This window comes from Helianthus annuus, chromosome 8, assembly GCF_002127325.2.
Source record: "Helianthus annuus cultivar XRQ/B chromosome 8, HanXRQr2.0-SUNRISE, whole genome shotgun sequence".
NCBI classification, from domain to species: domain Eukaryota; kingdom Viridiplantae; phylum Streptophyta; class Magnoliopsida; order Asterales; family Asteraceae; genus Helianthus; species Helianthus annuus.
In genome coordinates, this window is record NC_035440.2 from 6,779,836 (window position 1) to 6,802,173 (window position 22,338).

Here is a 22,338-nt window from a genome sequence, read left to right on the forward strand (position 1 = left end):
ATTTTCAGTTCATTCATATGGATGTATATATAACCAGCAGGACTCGCAATGAACTCTTCGAAGATGTTTATCGTTATAAACTGGTGTCAGTTCAAATTCCATAAAAAAAAGCCTGACATGACCCGGTTCGGTTCGATCAGCTTTTCTGAACCGGTCCTTTAGTTTTAACAAATGAATGAACTGAACCGGTCCTTTAGTATTGAGAGAATAAAAAGGAGCACTTTTTTCTTCGTTGGCCGTTCAAAAAAAAAAAAAGGAGCACTTTTAGCCTTATTTCGGTCTTTTTATTCCTCTGTTACATCTCTTCTTCTCCACCTCACACACCCCCTCCCTCCCCCTTGCCCTAACCTTGCTTCAGATTTGAATAGTGGAAGCGCGTGCACACTAGCCATGGCGACGCGCCACCTCCTCAAGCTCTCTCGCCGGTCAAACCGAGCTCTATCCACCACCACCAGATCCAATTCCACCGCCGCCGCCGTCGCCGCCGTCTCCGACACCCCCACCCCCTCCCCACCGCCTCCAAACCACATGATCTACGATCGAGTATCCGAACAAGTGAAATCAAAGCTCAAACGACTCGAAAACCCTAACCCTAGGTTCCTCAAACACAACTCTCCATACCCTACGTTAACCGATCACACATCGATCCTCACCTACCCGGAGACACGTGTCACCACTCTCCCTAACGGCCTACGTGTTGCAACCGAGTCGAATCTGGCGTCGCAAACGGCGACCGTTGGGGTTTGGATTGATGCAGGGTCGAGGTTTGAGACGGAGGAGACGAACGGTGTGGCGCATTTTTTGGAGCATATGATATTTAAGGGGACGGAGAAGAGGTCGGTTAGGGATTTGGAAGAGGAGATTGAGAATATGGGAGGGCATTTGAATGCGTATACGTCGAGGGAGCAGACGACGTATTTCGCTAAGGTTATGGGTGGCGATGTGCCGAAAGCGCTTGATATATTGGCGGATATTTTGCAGAATTCGACGTTTGAGGAGCGGTTGATTACGCGGGAGCGCGGTGTTATTCTTCGGGAGATGGAAGAGGTATGAGTTGAATTAGCGTGTTTGATTAATGTCATTGTGTTTGATGGTGGTAGTTAGTTAATTAGTTATATTGTTTTTGTGTGTATGTGGACAATGATGAATGTGTGTTGGGTATAGGAAAGTGACTGTCTTAACATGATTTATTTTATTGGTAGACCATAGTTATCGATAGCGGCCATAGCGACAGCTATCGTGAATAGCGTGGCGAGGCGAGACACGGTCGCGATATGGTGTATAGCGCTGAATAGCTTGAAAATACGGATTCCGACGACGACTTCCGGCCGGAAACCTGCAATTTCTGCCGGAAACTTGCAGGAAACTTGCTGGGAACTATGGAGAAGAAGAGCAGCTGCGTTTTTGTTGCGTTTGAGCTTTTCTAGGGTTAAATAAGTTTATGGATTTTAACATTTAACCCCTCTATCTTTCGTTAGGTTACATTTAGTCACTAAAACTTGTAAAATTTACATAAAAAGTGTAAAATTAGTATGTGTATTTTAACATTTAACACCCCTATTTTCACTAGCTTACATTTGGTCCTTAAACTTATAAATCTATACATAAAGGTATAAAACTAACGTTATATATAAAAAAAGTTCTGTAGATAGCTATTTTTTATTTCTTAAATTTTTAACTACCTTATCGCTAAACACGAAATAGCGGGCACTATTTCATCGCTATCGCTACGTAGCATATAGGTACGTTGTCGCTATTCGCTAGCGATAACTATGTGGTAGACTAGGGTGGGGTTGGTTATGGATTGTTAGATTGTGATGTAGGACGTGTTAGTGTTTCGACTGGATAACGTATAATGACAAGATAAAGACCAAATATTTGTCACAATGCACGTGTATAAGTCGATGTTCTATCATTTAAGTATGGATAGGTCATGATGAATTTATTCTATTTCAAATGTAACACATGAGGTGACACACACTTAGTATGAAGTATATATTAGATAAGCATGGACGACCTGCTTTTAGTTAAGAAATATGCACTGGAGATTCATTATAGGCGAAGAAACGTTGAAACTAAAATTCGTCATTCAAAGTAATTACAATCTTTTCTATGGTGATATTATAAATGCCACTGGCACTCTCATCTTAATTAAATAAAAGTAAGCTCAAGTGAAAACGAAATATTGATTCTTGTTACGAGTGGTTTAGGAACACCAACTTCTCAGTAGTAATGAAAACATGCGGGGATTGTGCCAAAACACTGCGTCCTTTTAGAAACCCAAGCATATCTAGTTATAAATTTTTAAAGGGTTGTTGAACCGATGTGATTCCTCAGGAGGTGGGACTATTAACAATATTAGTTGTCAGTGTTAGCCAATCAGGGATTCCATTTGAACGTTGTTACTATAGCAGTATCATTGTTGTATCTTTATGCACATGAATTTTAGAAAGAGATGGCCATTTCTGGCGTTTCTTCATACATAATGGGTTTGAAATGCGCAGTAAATATTTTGGTACGGTAATGGTCCTTAGAGAGTTAGGTGGTGTTTAACCCTCTGCAGACCTTAGAAGATCTTATAAGTGGTTGGACCAAGTCTGCACCAAGAAGACCTCGCGCAGACCTTTTTTAATGAAACGTCTTCGGAAAAACAAACAGTCTGCGCGTGGCAATGTCTGCGCGTGGTCTGCGCCGCGCAGACAGAAGAGCCTGCGCAGACGTTTTATCAAAAAACAAACAGCGCCTTAGAGAAAGCGGTCACTTAAGTGAGAGTTGCAAAGTAGGATCTTGCACAATTCCACGACAAATTAGGCAGTAATCTGTTATGAACTTATACAGCTTGATATTACTCAGCCACTAAACACTTGAAAGTGTCTAAACCACTAGAAAACATGAGGATAATGTGGTCTTTTTCTCTTCTAATATTTGTTTCAAGGACGAGGATCACAACATTCACTTTTTTTTGTTTTTATGAGCTGTATTATATATTTTGCCACTATGTTTGATTTGCTATAGGATACACATACACTCATATCAGCTATCTTACTTAATGCATTATGTTATTCTTGCAATGTTGGTTGTAGGTGGGCACACAAACCGAGGAAGTAATATTCGACCATTTGCATGCTACCGCCTTCCAATACACTCCTCTCGGGCGGACCATTCTCGGACCCGCTGAAAACATCCAGAAGATAACAAAGAAAGATATTCAAGATTACATTTCAACCCACTATGCTGCTCACAGAATGGTACATTTCAACCCACTAACTTAGGTTAATAATATAATATAATGTTAAAATGTAATTTTTTTAATATGTCACAGGTAATATCCGCCTCTGGAGCAGTTAAGCATGAGGATCTTGTAGAGCAGGTGAAGAAGATGTTCACAAAACTATCTGCTAATCCCATGACTACTACACAGTTGGTAGAAAAGGAGCCTGCAATATTCACTGGTTCTGAGGTGTGTATTATAGTTTTTCGGGGCTCGGTATTTCAATGGCTGAACATGCACTGTTATTTTTTTTCAGATTAATATTTGCATTGTTACTGAAAAATTGAAATTACCATCTGTTTTCATTTGATTAAGATGGTTTATTTCTGACAAAGATAGAAGAGTAAAATGTCATTTTCGTTTCTGATTTCATCCAAAGGTTTGTTTTCCGCATCTGGATCCAAAGGGTTTGAAATCTTGCCATTTTCATCCGGCTCGTTAACTCCGTCCATTTTCTCCGTTAAGACAGTTGTATTTTCGTCTTTTTTGCTAACTTAAAGGGCAATTTGGTCTATTTCACTTTATGTACAAGCATTTAGCATAATGTACAAACATTCAAAAAAGACGAAAACACCCTAAGGTTAACAAAAAAGACGAAAACACCGCTGCCTTAACGGAGAAAAATGGATGGAGTTAACCAGCCGGATGAAAATGGCAAGATTTCTAATCTTTTGGATCCGGATGCGGAAAAACAAACCTTTAGACGAAAGTCGCAAAACTGGCCAAACCTCAGGGATGAAAATGGCATTTTACTCAAAATAGAAACTATAAAGTTTTGGAGTTGAAGAGGTTGATCTTTTGGTGAAAAGTTTTGATCTTTCGGTTGAAAACGATTAAAAATGAGGAAATTGGAAGTTTTATTTGTATTTACGGAGAAAGTTGAAAACTTCAAAGTATAGACATGTTTTTTAGCAAAAAAAAACAGAAACTTGATACGGATTCAAGTAAAAAAAGGATGTTTTTTGGGGGCTAGATTTTCAAACTCATGAACAGGTTATGTTTTCACCCAATTAGTAATTGAAATGTTACTTAAATGTGATAAAATCAGATTCGCATGAGGGATGACGACGCGCCTCTTGCTCAATTTGCTGTTGCCTTTAATGGAGCATCATGGACAGATCCCGATTCAATTGCGTTGATGGTAATCCAAGCTATGCTTGGATCATGGAACAAAACTGCAGGAGCCGGCAAACATATGGGGTATGTATCCTTTTACGTGTTACCGTTTCACAAACTCAACATACGCAGTTGAAATGAATTAGTGTATCTTAGGGTGCCTTAGCAATTTTGTAAGTTTGCTAGTTGCTACCACTGTTGGTGGTGTGGTGTGGTGTTGTATGTTTCTTTATTGGTTAAATCAGAAGCTGAAACAATGATTTGTTTTGTAGACTTCTCTTCTTTCTAAACTTTTAATGTAGGGTGCTAAATGTGTTGTGTTCGTGGGTCGGTGGGTCTAACTCGACCCAAACCTGAAAATTTTACAAGGACCTGAACACGATCCAAACCCGAAAATTGTGTCAAACATATGAACTCGAACACAACATGAATATTCGTGGGTTGACCTGAACACGACCCGTTTAACCTGATTTTTTTTATTTTTTATTTTCGCAAATTACCATTTTTAAAACAAAGTTTTACAACAAAAAATACAAACGTATACACATAAATTACATTTTATTTATAAAATCTTATGTCAATTTCTCTTTTAATATAATTATTGCATAAAATACACACCAATTTAACTTGTGACATAAGAACACATTTTAAAAAATAAAATATAATATAAAAGGGGTTATACAGGTTACCCGCCAACCGTCAGGTTCGACACAAACCCGACCCGTTTAGCTAAATGGGTTTGCGAATTCAACCTGAAAATGGCCCGAACGCGTTTAGACTAAACCCAAACCCACAAATTTCGTGTTATGTTCGTGTCGTGTTTTTGGGTTGTGTTAGAAATTCACACCCCTGCTTTTAATTTGCATATAATTTTTTTCGTAACTAATTCATATGTTACACAAACACATACACACATCTGCGCTTGTGTACTTTTGACTTATTAAAATCTTTCATTCTTTGGAAACTGTGAACAGTTCACAACTTGCTCAGCTGGTGGGGATCAGTGAACTTGCCGAGAGCATGATGGCTTTTAACACAAACTATAAAGACACTGGCTTATTTGGTGTCTATGCTGTTGCTAAGGTGATTTTAACTTCATTATTTTTCAGACACAATCTTAGATACACTTAAGGACTTACGATTACTGATTGCTAAGTTAATGTTGTTTGTTCGTTTTGTAGCCGGATTGTTTGGATGACTTGGCTTTTGCAATAATGCAAGAGATAAGCAAATTATGTTACAGAGTCAATGACGATGATGTCATTCGTGCTCAAAATCAGGTAAGTTTCTTACTCTGTAATATATAATCTATCTATTGAAGTTTGTTAAATAACTGTTTGTAACTGTTTGCAGCTTAAATCTTCATTGCTTCTCCACATTGATGGAAGCAGCCCTACTGCTGAAGACATTGGACGACAGGTACACCCGATACAGAATATTATATCGTGTGGTTCCATACCTTCATTTTTTTGTATAATAGTTATATGGTTAAACGCAATTAAAAATAGATATTATTCATGTAATACTTCATATACCAACATTTTATAAATTGTATCGGCTAGATCCTTATTTTTTAATGTAATGATGTCATAAAGTTATTCAACAATGTGGCATCAAGTATAATGTACAATCAAACTACAGAAGATTTAGACCGTGGGGTATGGTGGGGCGGGGGTTTGGGGCATGGGTTGGTCAGTTGCATGTTGGGTCGGTATGGCGGGGCGTGGCTAGCCCGCGTGGGTTTTATAGTAGTTGGCTTGGCCAAACGGTTGTTTTTTAAATTTAAATCCTAGCCACCTATAGCCTAGCCAACCCAGCCAATGAGAGCCGGCCACGGAAGACCGCTAGGCCCCGCCCAAGGGGCCATGCCGAAACCCAAGCCCACCCGGGGTGGTGACTTGGGCGTTTGTACCCAACCCCCGCTGGTGACTTGGGCGTTTGTACCCAACCCACGCCCCAACCCCCGCCCCATACCCCATAGTCTTAGCTTGTAAAATTTATAATTATTTTATACATATATATTATTTTTTTGCAGTTGATTACGTATGGGCGTAGAATCCCGTTTGCTGAGTTATTTGCCAGAATTGATGCAGTGGATGCTGCCACCATCAAACGTGTAGCTAACAGATTCATATTTGATCAGGTTATCCCTTTTCCCACACAACTCGTTAACACGTAAACACATTCGTGTTTAAACAGTGTTAACTTTTCTAACCCGTTTAAGACACACGAACATGTTAAATGGGTCAACATGTCACACGACACGTTTCCAAAAGTGACTTGGTTAATGTTTCCGGGTTCAGTTTTAGTTTTAGAATTGTTATTTATAATATGAATACTAAGTTTTATTTTTATAATTTTTGTTGATTTGCAGGACATAGCAATTGCGGCATCTGGGCCAGTGAAGCTATTGCCCGACTACAACTGGTTCCGTCGTCGCACTTACATGCTCCGTTACTAGGCTCCTGTTCTAATTTTTTTTGTTGTCATCCTTTTTGTCATAAAATCTTTGGAAGATGAGTGTTCATTTGCATGGGCAAAAACGTAATTTTTTGGCTTTTTCCTGAATTAAAATAAAGCCCAAAGGCTTTTTTTGGATCGCCTCTGTATAACATGAAATGTAGTTTATACAACGAAAGGTTCACTATGTTATGCCTTTCATTTCATTATGTTTGTTCAAGTCATGTTTTATATTTTTTGATAGCCTGCAGGTAGGCCGGTAAACGAACCGAATGAACATGAACATAGGCATGTTCGTGTTTGTTTATTTAACTTTAACCGAACACGAACATAGAATCGAACACATTTGTTTGTTCGTGTTCGTTCATTAAGAAATCGGGCAAGTTCGTGTTTGTTCAAGTTTGTTCGTTTAAAGCCTAAACGAACAGTTCACGAACATTAACGAACACAAACGAACATAAACAAAAAAACTGAATATTTGAATAAACATAAACAAACATAAATTAACATGATTGAATAAACAAGTTTAATATATTACAATTCATCCGAAAACACATCTAAATTAGAGTTAATAAATATACTAATTAGTCATATTAATATAAGTAGTTAGAAAACCTAATATTTATATAAATCTAACTATTTATGCATTTAGTAAAATTTAAACGAACGTTCATGAACATAAATGAACGAACATAAACGAACGTTTACGAACATAAATTAACGAACACAAGTGATAGCCATCCCTTAAGTCACGTTTATTTCATCTAATATTTTTTTTTAAGTTATATTTTTGCGTTTTTCTTTTTATTTGCATGAGTCCATGTTTTGTGCTGTTTGTTTATTTTCCAACATGTGTTTTTTTCGTTTTTATTTTATTTAGTAAAACCCATGAACAAGGATAATGGGAGTAGTGTTCGGTTATTGTAATTGTAGTTTGAATATGTACTAATCGAAAGAAGCAAGGGGACAGTGAGTTCATGAGTTTGAAATTTGTGTGTTAATTTTTCTCAATGGATTTTGAGAGTAATTAATTCTTTCATGCTAGTTCAAGGGTGGCAACTTGAATGGTGTTCTTGAAGCCTAGATTAGATTCAAGTGGTGTATCTGTATCTTGATTCTCATTTAGTTTGCCCTAATCGTCTTCTTGTGTGGTGTTTCTGTATCACAAGAGACCGTTAGATCTATCCGTTTTATTTAGAGTTTTAATTTTATAGCCGTTACCGAACCGTTTGCTATCAACAAGGTGTGTTCATGTTCGTTCATTTAATTAAACGAACAAATTTTTTTCTTCATGTTTGTTCGTTTATTAAATAAACGAATATAAACGAACTTCCCGCCGAACAAGTTCATAAACGTTCAGTTCGTTTACAGGCCTATCTGCAGGTTTTTATGAAAAAAAAAATTAGTGTCGTAATTTTCTTTTTCCAGACTTCAAGGTAAAAACGATAAACCAAGTAGTTTATATAGTTGGTAAAAAAAAACTTAAAAAGTAGTTTATAGTTAACATTGTTAATAAATAAAAAATATAGCTGGAAGCTTTTGTATATCACATACAAACTTTTTGGAATCTAGTATTTTCAACAAATATGTTCCAATTAAAAAAATAAAAAATCATTTTAACTTTTTTGTAATATTACGGATTTTAAGTTTAGCTATTAATTATCATTTTTGTTTTTAGAAGCAACATATAACATGACTGTATATGCTAGACGATAATTAAATTTAATATTGTTTAGTAATATCAATAAGAGTGTTACATTTTAAATATATAATCTTAAATTCAAACATAGACTAATAAGTATTCCAAATGACTAATACACATAATTCTTGTTCAACATGTCCATCAGTTGAATTATTTATTAACTTGTATGAAAAATAAACTTTTTTAGAGAGTTAAGACCTAAAACCTTTTCTTGTTTATATATGCTTAGGGGGTCACACCATTTTCACATCAACATTTTAATGCGAATAATAATAACGCCATCTTCAACCTTCAAGCGGACGCTATTGAGTCGACATGGAGAAGTAGGGAGAATGTGGTGAGAATAGACAAGGCAAAAACCCGTCTCCACAAACGGGTAGAAGAGAGGGCCTCTGGCGTCCCTCACGATAAAGATAATCTTTTCATTTCTTATTAAAAAACTAAAAGTATATTACATACAATAAATATGTGTATATATATTCCATCTACAAACCCGAAATAAATCAATACATGTAATCTTTTCATTTTATGGTCGGGTATTCGTCTTATGAATCACCGACCCGAAAATGATCCGAAAGATCATAACCTTTTAACCAACAGTCAAGAAATTCTTAAACCAAACAGCAGAATCTTTAGCATATCTTTTGAGCTTGTCATTATAATCAACATAATACAACCCGAATCTTGAACTAAAACCCGCAGCCCATTCCCAATTATCCAGCAATGACCATGCAAAATACCCCTTCACATTGCACCCATCCTCCCTGTTACACCAAACAACAAGACCTTAACGCTTTGATAATTGTACCGTACAAGCATCAATGCATGTTCCAAGTACAAGATCCAAATGGGCTTCTTACTTTATAGCAGCTAGCAAGTTTGTGAGATAGTCATTATGGTACTTGACCCGTTTTTCATCCTTTAACGCGTCTTTGCGAGAGATAAGTATGCTATTCGGGTCATCCATCCCTATGGGAACAAACACATACAAGTAATCATGCTTAACATGTTGTACTCTATGCATAAATGGTGGTACAAATGTATGAAAAAAATTAAAAAAAAAAGAGTTAAATGCGATTTTAGTCCCTGTGGTTTGGGTCATTGCCAGTTTAGTCCAAAGGTTTGAAACGTTGCCATTTTAGTCCAAATAGTTTAAAACGTTGCCATTTTAGTCCACTGGGTTAACTCCATCCCTTTATTCTGTTAAATAGAAGGGCATTTCGATCATTTTATATGTAATTCTGTTAACTAGAAGGGCAATCCGACCATATAAAATGATAGGATTACCCTTCTAGCTAACAGAAAAAATGGACGGAGTTAACTCAGTGGACTAAAATGGCAACGCTTGAAACTATTTGGACTAAAATGGCAACGTTTCAAACCTTTGGACTAAACTGGCAAAATGGCCCAAACCACAGGGACTAAAATGGCATTTAACTCTTAAAAAAGTTACCATTTTCAGTGATGATCACTAGAGGATTCCCATATTTGTTCTTGATGTAATTTAATAAGCTTCTAAACCCTCCTGGCACTATGTATAACCATATTGAATTTGCCTGCAATATATAAAACATTTTAGTAATGTAACAATGACAAGTTAGCCCGTTGCACGTAAAAAAGTTGCATACCCGATCGCCAATAGCTTTCCCGTCCTTAAATGCTGTAAAAAACACGCAAAAATCGATGTTTTAGACAATTTGTTACTTGTGTCGATGAAAATATAAACGATACTACAAAACCTATACTGTTGAGTAGGGGTGTGAATTTCTGACACGACCCGAAAACACAACACGAACCTAACACGAAATTCGTGGGTTTAGGTTTAGTCTAAACGGGTTCGGGTCAGTTTCAGGTTGAACCCGCGAACCCGTTTAGCTAAACAGGTCGGGTCGGGTCAACCTGGTCGGGTTGGCGGGTTGACCCGTTTAACCCCTTTATATTATATAATATTTTTTTACAATATGTTTTATGTTATAAATTAAATTGGGTATGTATTTTATGCTATAACTATAACAAAGAAAAAGAAATTCATATAAGATTTTATAACTAAATGTAATTGTATTATATATATATATATATATTTGTGTTTTTTAAGTAAACTTTAAATTTAATACATAAATTTGTGTAAAAAAAGTAAAAAATAGAAGTCTTCGGGTTGAACGGGTCGTGTTCGGGTCAACCTACGAATATTCGGGTCGGGTTCGGGTTCACTGGTATGACACAATTTTCGGGTTCGGGTCAGGTTCAGGTTCGTATAAAATTTTCGGGTTCAGGTCGGGTTTAACCCGCCAACCCACGAACACGACCCGTTTAGCACCCCTACTGTTGAGTTGTATAGTGGAACTCAACAATATACGCCGGCTTTAAAAAGTCTGGGTTTTGTAACAGGGTTTATAATAGAGGAGATATTTTTTTAAGGACTTACGAAGGGTAACAGCACCCGAATCTGCAATAGAATCGTTGAGAAATGTACTAATGATGCTAGTCGAATTATGCCACGCGTACCATGTTGTGTAGTGATTTATACCGACAAAATCTATTGAGCCTTTTAGAAGAGCCGATTGAGGTTTAGAAAACCTCGGTAACCGGTCTCCGGCTCTTGTCCTCATTGATGTTGGATAATCTCCAAACATTATAGGATCAAGAAACCTAATGTCATATACAAATATTAGATATCTTATGATCTATATAATTATATGGTAAGAGTAGTTAAAAATAAGATTGGTTTAGAAATGTACCATCCCAATTGGAAATCTTGTGCTCGTTGGGTCGCCTCGATGTCCTCGGTTTTGTTTGTACCCGGCACGTACCACATGACATCGAATGCAATCCCGATACGTCCATTTTGCTTGGCCTGATTAATAAAACGACATGTTTCTTTTAAACGTTTATAAAAATAAAGACATTATTTATCTATGATATTTTATTATCTGAGATCTGATTATCTGATAACGAATTTACCTTGTATTTTCTTTTGTAGATATCAAAGGCGGTTGCGTGTGAAAGAAGGACATTATGACCAACAATGTAGGGTTCGGTCGCCGAGTTTCCGGCCCTACAAAACAACTTAAGAAGTATCGAGCAACGGCCTGGTGCTTGAAGGCCAACATCATAACCTTGTACCGTAAAAGTATGAGGTTCATTAAATGTCATCCAGTTCTTGACCCGGTCACCAAATTTCTCAAAACATGTCTCCGCGTAATTTGCAAAATCGTTTCTATGATAACAAAAACATGTAAAATAACATATAAAATAACATAATAAGTTTAAACTTAATCCTTTTAAATTAAATAAAAATATGAATATTACATGATTCGTGTGTCAAGCCATCCTTTATATTTGTCTTCCAAAGCTTGAGGAAGGTCCCAATGGTAGAGGGTCACATATGGTTCGATATCTAATGTTTCAAATTACAAATTCAAACTTTTAATATTATAAAATAATTAATATAAATAATATAAAATATTTAAAAATACACTTACTATGGGCTAATAAAGAATTAATAAGAGCATTGTAGTGATCAATTCCAGCCTGGTTGATTTGACCACTTCCATCTGCAATATAGTTGTTTTAAGTTTACATAAAATCCACTTGATATTATCTAAGAACACATTCTAGTTTTAAACTAAAACTTCAAGTAAACATCAAGAAATTGTAAGTTTTTTATGTGGCTTTTTTAACCTATTAGACCAAACTTTTGTATGTGTATATATAATAATTGAATATCCGAAGCGAATTTCCGTGAAATGTTAAAATACATTTTCATAAAAACTGGTTACGGTTCTTGTTATGTAAAAATGTTTAGGTTTAGGGGAGCTGCCCTTGACCCACCAACGGGGCGTAACTTTCTTGATCTGTGTCATTCGTTAAGTTAGATCTCAGAGTAACTTATACGAGTGTACATTGAGTATAGCTTAAACTAAACGATATTTTTTTCTTGTATTAATCTAGTAATTATATTTGATTAGTACCTTATGCCTCAATGGTTACACTTACACCTTATAAATGGTTATCAATCATTACAAGGAAAACTCATTTTTTATAAAAATATTTGATTTTTAAGTAATCTTGACCATGAAATGTTAAAAAAGAAATCCTTACTTGGAAAAATTCTTGGCCATGAGATTGAAAACCTATATGCATCCATGCCCATTTCCTTCATCAATCGTATGTCGTCCTGCATATGAACCATCATCAAATTAGGTAAATCTTTGTCGGGTTGGCTGGTTGAACTTTAGAAGATAGTCTAGCCCGAAAGAAATTGACATACTTCATGGTTTGTTTCATTTTCACGATATTTTAAAGTGTTGCACATGTTTAAACATGACGAGTGGCACGTTAGTTAACCGAACACCATTGCATCATGATTTATTGAATAGAAAATGACACTTAACTACATGAAACATAGAAGAACAGAATGAAAGATTGATTACTTGCCTCAAACAAGTGGTATTGATTAACTGCAACATCAGCATTGCTAAAATCAGATATCTTACCTGCAACATTACAATTTCTTAAATAGGAGAGAATTCCAAACACGACACAAAATAATATCATGTTTTAGCCGTCATTTCTAGCCATTTTAAAAAACAAAAATTGTTCAGGATGATATATTTAACCCGTTTTACTAAACAAGTCGATAAGTCAACCCTTTCAAAGTTAGAATTAAAAAAATGGATTTTATGAGGTCATCTGTCCAACCCATTTATTACAACCGTCAAATTGTCATATATACTCATTTTTAACTTGATTACCACTTATTTACAACCCGCCATCCCATTTGACTCGTTTAGATAAGCGGGTTACACAAACCGTGCTCATTTTACATCATTTCAAGTATGTCCAAGTTAGAACTAAGGTCTTTGACACACAGTGTTCGTGTTCGTGTTCGTGTTCATCAAAGAAACAATACCAAATGTGTGAGCAAATTTGTCCCAAGTAGCTGAACCCCTTCCATCTTCCTTCACAGCTCCTTCATACTGGGAAGTAAACAATGCAAAGAAATTGAATTATTGTACCATTCAGATTAAACTCCAAAAGTGAACATAAATTAGCAATTTATGTCCTTCACATTCATAATAAGTACAAATACCTTAAAATATCTACTTATATTTTTCCTTTTAGTTGGTTATAAATATATACTAAAAAACAGAAAGTGTCCTATTCGTTACATTGGATAACCGCAACGTTAATACAACATATTTAATAGTTTCTTTACACACAATTTCCTTTAAAGTTTTATATAATCATCATATGTTAACCTACCTAAAGTGTAAAAGAAATCTAACCCCTCCTTCCCAAGGCAAAGCTAGGACACGTCTATACTCTCACCTACAAGTCCTTAACCTTAATCCTACGTCTGAGACTCTCCACAAACTCCTATCCTGAACCATGTCCTCTGAGAGGTGTAACTCTACCAAATCTTGCCAAAATCAAATTTTTTTATAAAACCGAGAGGTGGAAAATGCATATACCTAAAAAGTTCTATACGAAACATACATACATACATACAAAACACTACTGAGCAAAAAGCCCCCCCCTGAAAGCTGCGCCAATGACCGGTTTTGTCGAGTATGAATTCGAGCTAATATAAAAGTTAGCAGACTCAATGTAAACCAAATTTAGATTTTTCCTAAATTTTTCACTTTAATTAATTTCCTTTCAAATCATAAATGTAATTGTTTCATATGAATCATAAATATAATTAATTTACGTGTTTATTTTATTTATTTGCTAATCTAAAAGTTAGCAGACTCCAATATAAACCAAATTAAGATTTTTTCTAAAGTTTTCACTTCTATTTATTTCATTTCAAATCATAAATATAATTAATTTACACGTTTACTGTTTTTAAAGGTCATAATCCTAAACTACTCTTGTTAATCATCTACTCCACTTCTTGAATAGAGGGGAGACATCTTATCAGCGTGACGCCTTTCTACAGGAGACATCTACGTCTTTTTATTAGATTTAAAAAATATTTCATGGGTGACATTAAATTTTGTGGGTATAGTACTATAAACTCATAACAAAAATCTGCCACATTTAAAATCATTTTTACTATTAATATTTAAAACTAGAGTTAAATATCATTTTAGTCCGTTTGGTTTGTACCATTTTACTAGTTTAGTCCAAAGGTCTTATTTTTTGCCGTGGGTTCAAAAAGGTTTCATCATTGCCATTTTAGTCCACCAGGTTAACTTCATCCATTTTTTTCTGTTAACAAGAAGAGCAATTCGGTCATTTTATATGGCCGAATTTCCCTTCTAATTAACAGAATTGCATATAAATGACCGAGTCGTCCTTCTCGTTAACAGAAATGGATGAAGTTAACCAAGTGGACTAAAATGACAACAATGAAAACTTTTTGGACCCACATACGAAAAATAAAACATTTGAACTAAACTGGTAAAATGACACAAACCACGTGAATTAAAATGGCATTTAAATAAAAATAAAAAAGAAGAAGAAGAAACCTGGTAAGCAGAAGATGCAGTTCCAAAAAGAAAACCACTTGGAAAGCTTTTTCTGTTAATCCCATCATCAGCAAAACATCCATGAAGAAGAAGTACAATCCCAAAAGCCAATAATAGTACAACTGTTTTCAATCTCAACACCAACATTTGTCTTACAATATGGGGAGTACAGGTTGGTTGTATGTATCTGAGTTTGAATAAGAAAGTAGTGGTGGTAGACGGTGGCGCGTGAAGACTCACACGGTGGCTGTTATGAATACACAAATGAGTGGGTTTTGTGTGATTTTATAGCCAATGGTGGAGGAGTGGGGATGGGAGTTGAAAGTGGTGCCGGAATGTAGGAATTCCTGTTTTCACACTCTTTATAGATATAAAAACGAATGTATAAAAACAGTAAAATATATATAATATTCATCCATTCTTATAAATATAACTATGAGCTTTTTTACCGACAATCCAACAGGATTCACATTATAATATTTTATTTTATTGTTCTAAAAGTGATTTTGAGTGGAGTAGAGAGAAAAGATATTGATAAAATTATAAAAAAAAAATATTATTTAATTGGAAAATAGAGAATAAATCAGGGCCGGCCCGAAGGGTGTGTGGGATGGGCGTTGGCTTAGGGCCAAAACCCATCGGGGGCCCAATTTTTTTATTTTTATATTAGTTTTACACTGAAAGTTAGAATATATACATAATGAATAGGAAAATTATCATCTTGATGCACTTGGTTTTGTGGGTTTTAAAAATCACTTTAATAATAAGAAGACACAGGTTTTAATCTCGGCGTCCTTAGTTTTGTTTTTTTTTTCTTTCTTATCTATTTATTAAATACAAATGATATTAATTGTCTAATTTTTTCAAGTTACATTAAATGATTGGTGTTGATTCAAATTACATTAATTCATTTTCATATATTTAATTTTTTATAAAAATTTATATTTAAGGGGCCCGTATTTTTTGTTCGCACAAGGCCTAAAGATTTTCGAACACTTTCGGAGACGACCCTGGAATAAATGTAGTGATTTTTAATTTAATTATAGGAATGGAGATGGGAAATAGATGTGAATGCTCTAGTACTACTCTTAGGCTGAAGGGTGTGGAAGGGGAGAGGGGGCATGGATTGAGTTATCAATCGCCACATATGACCATTAATGGATCGCTACACCACCCCCGTGCCTCATCCACCATGGTTTGCGTGAATTAAACCACAGCAATTACGAGACTCCTTTTTTTCCAATATTTCCTTTTCCTTTAAATAAGAATAAATTAAAAAATGGGATAGTGGTTTGGGTCATGACCACACTTTTAGGGGAGTGGTTTTGGATGGTGGATTAGAGGTGGATGATGTGGCACTGATGTGAAGAGTCATGGTGGTCATGAGGGTCATGACCACACCTTTTAGCCTTGATTTAGTTTTAGAAATGGAGATGGAGAAATGAATGTGAATGCTTTAATATAAAGTCGACGTTAAACTTGAACCTTCAACCTTATGGGGAGACACACCTTACCACACGACTGGATAAAACTGATCTAAAGGCCTTTTGATATAAAAGTATCAATGAGATATATAACATATATTTCCATATTATAAATTAGCAACTAGTTGTTGCATAATGGTGTTGTATCTTTTGCATTGGGAGGTTTTCAAAAAAAAAAAAAAAAAAAAAAAAAAAAAAAAAAAAAAAAAAAACTACATTTTCACTTCTAACCCAAAGAATTTTACTTTTTCATTTTAACCATTTTGATTTTTTAACTTTTAACCTAATGTTTTTCATCTTTTACAATATAACCCAAACACTTTTTTATTTTCAACTTTGGTCACCCATACTTTTCGTCTTTTGCAAGTTTTTACGTTTCGTTCTAAATTTTGCGAGTTAACACACAACGTGTGTGTGGGGTTCAACGTTTTTTAGTCGTTTGACAGATTCGTCGCAGCGCGTTGGACCTAGATCGACTTATTATTTCTTTTCCGCGTTTTACGTTTCGCTTTAATTTCATCACATGCCGCAATGGGCGTGCGTGGTTCAACGATCTTACGTCTGCTTTTCATTCGGTGTTATTTTGTCCTTTTTATTTATATTAGTTTTACGAGTTTTTCCGATGTTGGTCACTGGCAATGATTTGACATTGGTGCTATTTGGCACAGTTTTACGAACGTTTTTAATTTATTAAGTTTTTTACTAATAGTATTTTCGAGTTTACCTCTATATATCCTTTAATTAAAAAAAATCGATTTGCTCTATGTTTCGACGTAAACTTTCTCTGGAAACGAGTCAGGTCAGATATAAAATGTTTTCGCTAAAAAAAACATTTTAAGTGCATGGTTTATGTATGTTTTGGTATAAATTCGAGTTGGTCTACGTAAAACGTAAACTTTTTTTGGAAAACATGTCAGGTCAAATATAATACTTTTTCGTCTTTTTATGTATGTTTCGTAAATTATGTTTCGAACCGAGTGGAGTCAAAATGTGCTTTTCTCCCTTTTTTCAAAAGCTTCCATTAGTCGCTTTTGATTAAACGTGTCAGTTTTTCCTTTATACCCGTTGATGTTTTCTATGTATGAGTTAGGTCACATATAATACGTTATAATTATACGATATAAACTCGATTTACCTTACATTTTGATCCAATCACAATGCTTATATAGGTCATATTGAGTCCAGTAAGATGCTTCGAAACATGCGTTTTCATATGGTTAACGCATCACATAACATTTGTACTAATCTATTCAATATTTTCGTTGTACCCGCGCCGCAACGCGCGCGGGTCTTAATCCTAGTTTATTCAAATCAACAAATTATATTTGTTGTTCTAAGTAAACCTATTAAATATAGGTTTTTTGAAAATTTATTGAAACCAGAAATTGAGAATCAAATACATGCCGACTTTTATCTTTTTGTTGTCTATAAAAGAACTTTCTTTTTTTGTATCTTTTTCTTTCCTTCTTTGACATTTATTATTATTGGTTAGTTTCACACACCGATACTTCTTTGACACCTAATTTCTTTCTAATTATATCTGTATAATTGATGAAAACTTATTGATAATAATAATTGACTCTATGGATGTCTAGAGCTAGAACATGCTATATCCTGTTAGAAGAAAGTTAAGGGTAAAAAGTTACTAAATCTGTATTTTTATCTTTTCCTCACCATACCATGCTATAAATAAATATTACTAGAGATGTAAATTAACCTGGACGTTCAACGACAGTTCAATAACTGTTTGTCGAAAAGTTCGTTTATATTCGTTCGTTTAATAAATGAACAAACTCGAATAAGAAATTTTATTAGATAAGTTAAACAAACAAAATGAATGGAGACTACATTTGTTTATTTATGTTGATGAACGTTTGGTAATGTATTCATTTATATTTTTTTGTTTATGTTCATTTGTGTTCGTTCATTAAAAGAGTTTTTTTATTGGTTATAGTTTTTAAAACTTAAAACTATAGTTATATTATACGTCTCTGCCAACATCTCTCGTTTGACCATTTCAATTTCAGTTTATTTTAAAGCTTAGACCGTGGGGTATGATCGGGCGTGGATTGGGGGCATGGTGCGACACGTGGAGAATGGGGCACCCAAGACCAAAAGCCAATTTCAAAGGGGTATGGTGGGGGGTGGCTAGGGTGGCATGGAAAAAAAAGCCAATTTCAAAGGGATAGTGCTCTTGGCCAATGAGGTTTCGCCATGTCATGTGGGTAGCCCCGCCCAACGCCCGGGCTGAAACCCCCGCCCAAGGGCCCACGCCAAAACCCAAGCCCACCCAAGATGGTGACTTGGGCGTTTGTACCCAACCCACCCCCCCAAGAAAGTGTTCATGAACATGTCCATTTCCTTAATGAACGAACAAGAAATCTCATTCTGTAAGTGTTCATAAATATGCTCATTTCTTAACGAACGTGTAACAACCCGCACCTTCGTGCGTTATTACTCCTCGTTACACTTGTTACGCCTAGCACCAGAGATTTGGATCATAATGTAACTATATCAGATACATCACTATATCGGAGTATAATCGAATAACTACACATATTCTATCACTATTACTGAGCTATTTTCATAAATAAAAACACTCACGATGATGTTGAGTGAGGGCTTAATCCACCCTCCTCGATAACCGTCAGGTGTCAAAACGTAAACAATCAACGCTAACAAAGACTATCGGGTAAGTACCATGTCTCCAGCCATCGTGACGATGACGGCAATACGAGCAAGTAGTACCCCGATAATCATTGTGGCTCATCACATCGAAGAACGCACTCGAAGGCACTCGTAACTCGATCATCGCACCGAATATTGAATATATAGATACGTATATACGACCCTTTTGTGATTAATTATAATAAATAAATAATAATATAAATATATGAAAATGTGGCCCAAACTATCGCAACGCACCAAAAACGAGGATCGAAAGGCCTCCGTACGGATGGGCCAGCCGATCGGAGAGGCCAGCCGAACGGCTGGGCCGGCCGATCGAACGGGCCGTCCGATCCAGGCCAACTTGCCCTCCTTTTCCTTCTTCCTTGCCTATAAATACCCCTCATTCACCTCCAACACACTTGTTGTCACTGTTGCTGCTCGACCAGACGTTCCAACCCCTTTATCTCTCGATTTCTCGCGATTCTTGTAAGTTTTCAACTCAAATCTTGTACTTCCTTGACCTATATGCATTCCTTCACCTTTCTATCTTTCAAATTTCAACTTTTAACCGTGAAATCAACGGATTTGGGGTGTTCTAGAGTGATGTCATCATGAAGTTCTTATGAACTTCAAGTGTTGGCCTTATTCCACCAAGAACAACTCAGATCTAAGGGATTTCCACAAGAATAAACAAGGTTTTCACATCAGATCCACACATCATCATGAATAAGAGGATTGAAGGATGGTTTTCCAACTTTCTTTCAACTCTTTTACTCTCAAAGTATTCAAAAACGGTGGAATCGGAGCTTATACCGACCTTCTACTCATTCTTAGTGTCGTGTTGGTCAAAGATCTGATTCCTAACGATGAAACAACCAATTTCGGGTTAAACAAGGGAAAACCGCCAAGAACGGCAAGTTCTGATGGAACGGGGTGATTCCCGGCCGATAGAACAAGTCGGTTTTGATGGAATATCAGTTGTTTAACACGTCTCAGCAAACGTCTCGACCAAAACCACAGAAAACATGCAAAAATTGTCGAAAACAGCTGGACGGGCCAGCCGATCGAACAGCCCAACCGATCGGACAGGCTGGCCGATCGGACGGCCCAACCGATCGGACAGGCTAGCCGATCGGACAGGCTGGCCGACCAGACAGCCCAACCAATCGGGCTGCCCATCCGATCGACAGCCTATTCAATCGGACAGCCCATCCGAACGGGCCAACCTTTGATCTGATTTTCGTTCAATTCCGTGTATTCCGATATCATTTAACGCGCTAACCAATGCTCATATAATCAGTCTGAAATCAGGGCATTCTCAGGCATTATCCCGTTAATCCAACCAAATACGCACTGTGAGTATACTTGACCCCTTTTTATCGAATTTTGGGTGTAACATACGTTCCTTATATATCGAACTCATCAACGAATCATTTAACCAGTCAATTTATCACATGCGAATAACTGTTTGCATAGTTATACGTGATGCTAGTTACATATGTGCTAGGACTTATACTCGTGACGTCCCACCACGACTAGTATAGTACTATTGCGCCCGACGGGGTCTAGTTATGCCATCGAAGAATCGAGCATCGAGGACTTAGCTGGTAGTATCAGTTTTGTGAGTATATATGTCGTGTATTACGTCTATGCATGTGGAAATTCGCAACACTTTTTATCTATTATACTACTACATATCAAGCATGTATACTCGCCAATACTTTTGTATTGTCAATATTTTAACGTATGTTGCAGGTTTAGTTGAAGTCTTCATCAAATCAAGCTAGGAAGTCTAGAAACTCACCTAAAATCTAGGTTGTCGGATTTGGAATTGTTCGAGAGGACAAGAAATCTGTGATGACTTATGTGATTGTATTATTTGTTAGTATGGGATAACGAATGTAATAAATATTATCGCAATATAGTTGTTATGGATTCTCTTGAGCAATCTGATTCGCCTAGTGCCGCGCCCCGATGATTCCGCCATCGGTTGGGGTGTGACAGAACGAACATGAACAATGGTGTTGCCCTTTCCAAACAGTTAGACAAGCAGCACATGGCCAATGCATACAGTCTAGGTTACCTATCATCCTGGGGAACCCGTGTATGGTAAGTGCCATATAAAAGTGGGATATCGGTAGCCGTCGAATTCTTCAAATATCGTCTTCCGTAGAGGTTGATTACACCTAATAACATTAAAGTAGTATTATAAATTACAACAACAATAATAATAATCCCTACCTCTTTTATCACTGGCCGATCATTTAGGGGTCTTAGTTGGTGATCCGGGCTGTTTTCCCTCTCGACGATGATACTTTTTCTAAAATTCGTAAATCCTCGCCCATGCATCTGTTTCCATGTCGTACGCCAGCTGACGAATTGCGGCTGTACATTTTTGCAAACCAGAGAATCCAAGTATACGTCTAGCATCTTCTCTTTGTTTGAAACATGTATACTCACGTTCTAAATCGCCCAAAATAAAATAAATAAATAAAAGTCGATGACTCATACGAAAGCGACACCGAAAATGTGTATCATCATACAAAGGGTGTTGAGCAAAATAATCATTTAGCAAATATTGGTGAGCATCCAACCGATCTTGTTCAAGGGGTCCTTGTCTTGTACTAATTTTTTTGTGTTGTATTCTAAGAAAACAAAAGAGTGAAAGTTTGTGTTTTAAGACCAAGATGCCATTCCATCCTACTCATAAGTAGGATAACATGTTATTTTTAAAATTCTTCTTAGACTGCTTAAACAAAACTCGTAAATCTCGTATAATAAATCGTATAATACAAACGTGACACACATTTAACATACAAATGTAACGTCATGTCTGATTTAGGTGGTTACCAATGTTTTTATTTTCTGCCAAACTTTTTATTAGATGACTTGAATAAATATATTTGATTACTTGAACAAATTGTGTGAATCCAGATGCCATTAAAAAAACTTCTAAATCCGGATAAGTGATTTTTAGATTTTGTGTTTATCTTACGTTATATGTTAGACACTTTGTCAATTTTTAACATAATTATAAATTATAAAACTATATAAAACGTAAACTACATATATAGTAAAATTTCTAAAATATTAAGTGATTCATGCGCAACTCTAAATATATATAAAAACAAGCAACACAAAATAATCACACTAAACTTT

The 22,338-nt window shown here is 35.9% G+C and overlaps 2 protein-coding genes across 2 annotated transcripts; one reads left to right on the forward strand and one right to left on the reverse strand.

The window, feature by feature from the left end:
* Nucleotides 1-243: 243 nt before the first annotated feature.
* LOC110871913 (probable mitochondrial-processing peptidase subunit beta, mitochondrial) lies at nucleotides 244-7,056 on the forward strand. Its single transcript, XM_022120670.2, has 9 exons — nucleotides 244-1,047; nucleotides 3,084-3,248; nucleotides 3,323-3,460; nucleotides 4,320-4,471; nucleotides 5,362-5,470; nucleotides 5,569-5,667; nucleotides 5,741-5,806; nucleotides 6,423-6,530; nucleotides 6,762-7,056. Exons 1-9 carry the CDS (start codon nucleotides 391-393, stop codon nucleotides 6,846-6,848), a joined length of 1,581 nt encoding a protein of 526 aa, XP_021976362.1. The 5' UTR covers nucleotides 244-390; the 3' UTR covers nucleotides 6,849-7,056.
* A 1,944-nt stretch (nucleotides 7,057-9,000) lies between these two features.
* Nucleotides 9,001-15,366, reverse strand: LOC110871912 (beta-glucosidase 40). The gene is made up of 13 exons (XM_022120669.2): nucleotides 15,026-15,366; nucleotides 13,462-13,528; nucleotides 12,987-13,045; nucleotides 12,651-12,726; nucleotides 12,032-12,103; nucleotides 11,859-11,946; nucleotides 11,511-11,766; nucleotides 11,288-11,403; nucleotides 10,975-11,198; nucleotides 10,178-10,209; nucleotides 10,003-10,105; nucleotides 9,410-9,518; nucleotides 9,001-9,313 (listed from the first exon to the last, which is right to left on the reverse strand). The coding sequence occupies exons 1-13, from the start codon at nucleotides 15,170-15,172 to the stop codon at nucleotides 9,139-9,141; spliced, it is 1,524 nt and encodes a 507-aa protein (XP_021976361.1). The 5' UTR covers nucleotides 15,173-15,366; the 3' UTR covers nucleotides 9,001-9,138.
* Between the last annotated feature and the right edge of the window lie 6,972 nt (nucleotides 15,367-22,338).

Coding starts and splice junctions, on each gene's coding strand:
- LOC110871913 (XM_022120670.2), top strand. CDS start 391: ATGGCGACGCGCCACCTCCTCAAGCTCTCTCGCCGGTCAAACCGAGCT. Junction 3,249..3,322: donor ACTATGCTGCTCACAGAATG/GTACATTTCAAC, acceptor AATATGTCACAG/GTAATATCCGCCTCTGGAGC. Junction 4,472..5,361: donor GGAGCCGGCAAACATATGGG/GTATGTATCCTT, acceptor AACTGTGAACAG/TTCACAACTTGCTCAGCTGG.
- LOC110871912 (XM_022120669.2), bottom strand. CDS start 15,172: ATGTTGGTGTTGAGATTGAAAACAGTTGTACTATTATTGGCTTTTGGG. Junction 13,529..15,025: donor CTGCATCTTCTGCTTACCAG/GTTTCTTCTTCT, acceptor TTTACTTCCCAG/TATGAAGGAGCTGTGAAGGA. Junction 11,947..12,031: donor TAATTCTTTATTAGCCCATA/GTAAGTGTATTT, acceptor TTGAAACATTAG/ATATCGAACCATATGTGACC.